At 32.9% G+C, this 2,329-nt stretch overlaps 1 protein-coding gene across 1 annotated transcript; it reads left to right on the top strand.

The window, feature by feature from the left end:
• Window positions 1–949: 949 nt before the first annotated feature.
• LOC107573056 (olfactory receptor 4C15-like) lies at window positions 950–1,918 on the top strand. Its single transcript, XM_016259494.1, has one exon. It carries the CDS (start codon window positions 950–952, stop codon window positions 1,916–1,918), a length of 969 nt encoding a protein of 322 aa, XP_016114980.1.
• The last annotated feature ends 411 nt before the right edge of the window (window positions 1,919–2,329 follow it).

Here is a 2,329-nt window from a genome sequence, read left to right as displayed (position 1 = left end):
CAAATTAATCTTATCTATTTCAGTCAAAATCAACAGCTTGCATTGTAAATGCTAAAGGTAACTTACTAAACAAATTTTTCCATTGACATTGGTGCAGTCATTTCTTACAGAATCAATGTGGTGGATGAATTTATGTTGCCACCCACAACCTAACTATGAGCACTACTCTTTGGCACAATAGTAACTAACCACAAGAAAAGAAGAAAAAAACATAATAGAAATGTCGAACATAACAACATTAAAAACTAACAGGTCTTTTCCTTTACTAAAAAATACATAAAATGCACTTAATTTCAACAGTTTGAAAATTAGAATGAAAATTCTGGATAATAAGAGTTCATTATCCAGAATTTTCATTCCACTTTTCATTCAAAAATTATTGATAAGTTTTGTTACCAATTTTAAGTTACTAGAACTTAATTTTACTAGAAATTAATAAACAGAAATTTGACTTTAAATTACATTTCTAATAAGATAAAAATAACACATGCTTTAGCAATATTTTATTTATTTATTTTTCTTTTATTTATTTATTTATTTATTTATTTATTTATTTATTTATTTATTTATTTATTATTTGCTGTAATGTAATGTATTATTGGTTTGCTGAAAATAAGAGGAGGAAATGTCTACAAATATCCCCCTTTTGTGTGTGTGTGTGTGTGTGTGTGTGTGTGCTGGAAAACTTCTAGGCATGAGGTAAACACACACAGACCTCCCCCCTCACACACAAAACGACCACTGGGATTCAACACGTACATGACATAATGAGTTTGACCATATTTAAAGTGAGATGTTCTGACAACTCTCTGATCTTTCTCTCTGCTTTCAACAACACACAAGCCTGGAGATTTGCATTACAAAGACGTTGTAGATTGCTGTATTACTCCTAGGGAGTGTGCTATACCAGTGTCTATGGTCAACATCTTCATGTCTTACTTTTCTAACCATGTCTGCTTTTAAAGGTTCTACATCGAACCTTACTCAGATTGTATCACTGGTGGATCGAGATGCACCGGTGAAAACGTTCTTGTCTGTGACCCCATGTGTTATTTTCCTCTATGTCAATGGGGTCATGATCTTCACCTTGAGGAAAAAGACTGTTTTTCGGGAGACTTCCCGCTACATTCTGTTTGGTCACATGCTTTGGCTTGATACGCTCCATCTCTTCATGAGTGTAATGTTGTTTGTGTGTGCTGTTAGCAGGATTTTTATTTTGAAAAATGTCTGTATCGTTCTTCTTGCAGCTGCACAAGCTCTTTATCAGGTTGCCTTACTGAATCTGGCTTTAATGTCACTGGAGAGGTATGTGGCCATCTGCTTTCCTCTCAGACACGCAAAAATCACCAGTTACAGAAGAACTCATATAGCTATCGGTGTTGTTTGGATGATGGGTTTGATTCAGTGCTTGTCTGAGATGATTATTTTCTATGCCATTGATACTACAAACACAGTGATGAATTTGTTCTGCTCAAGAACTACTCTTTTCAGACTGCAGATATATAAGAAACTTGAAATAGCTTTCACATGTATATTTTTTGTGTTAGTATGTTTTGTTATTATCTTTACTTATGCCTCTATAGCAGCTGTGGCTAAAACAGCCGCCTGTGATAAAATGTCAGCCAAAAAAGCCAACAAGACTGTTCTGTTGCATCTGATACAGCTGGGTCTCTGTGCTGCATCTATTTTAGTTGGAGTTATCCAAGAAGTAATTTATGTTTATACTGACTATATAACTTCATTACATGTAATGTATTTTTGTTTTGTAGTGTTTTTGATTTTCCCTAAATGTTTAAGTCCTCTTATATATGGTCTGAGAGACCAGGCCTTCAGCTGTTTATTTAAATATTACTTCACATTTGGTTTCAAAAAGCAGAATAGTTGTAATACAGAAATACATTTAGTAGGAGGAGTCTAAAAACTACCAGATGCTTTGTAAAAGCCTATTGGAATGTTGTCTAAAAAGCTTTAGTAGATAATCTTCTTTCATTGTTAAGATACAAAAGGATATTTCTTTAAAATGGCAAAATATGTGCTGGTGTATTTATGTGATTAGATACTGGTGATTAAAACATTAAAATAACTGAATTGTGGCAAGTCATGTAAGCATGTATTTAAAAAACACATTTAACGCGTCACAATTTTTGCCAGTGCAATGACCACAGATATGAGATTTTAAATGTTTGTTGTCTGTTTAATCTTATACTGTATTATGACAACTGCTTTTATAACATTGCAAATTAATTTACAATTGCTGAAATATGATACTTTAAGCTTCCAATCAAGCCTTTTCTGAAAATCTATAAAATCAAACTAATAAATGTGCAAC

The sequence above is a fragment of the Sinocyclocheilus grahami genome, unplaced genomic scaffold (assembly GCF_001515645.1).
Source record: "Sinocyclocheilus grahami isolate Dianchi unplaced genomic scaffold, SAMN03320097.WGS_v1.1 scaffold1857.1, whole genome shotgun sequence".
Taxonomy (NCBI): Eukaryota; Metazoa; Chordata; class Actinopteri; order Cypriniformes; family Cyprinidae; genus Sinocyclocheilus; species Sinocyclocheilus grahami.
The sequence above is the reverse complement of the archived record's forward strand: the minus strand, read 5'-3'. Positions and strand labels throughout refer to the sequence as shown.

What these genes read in the sequence shown, in the direction of transcription:
- LOC107573056 (XM_016259494.1), top strand. Translation starts at nt 950, where the DNA reads ATGTCTGCTTTTAAAGGTTCTACATCGAACCTTACTCAGATTGTATCA.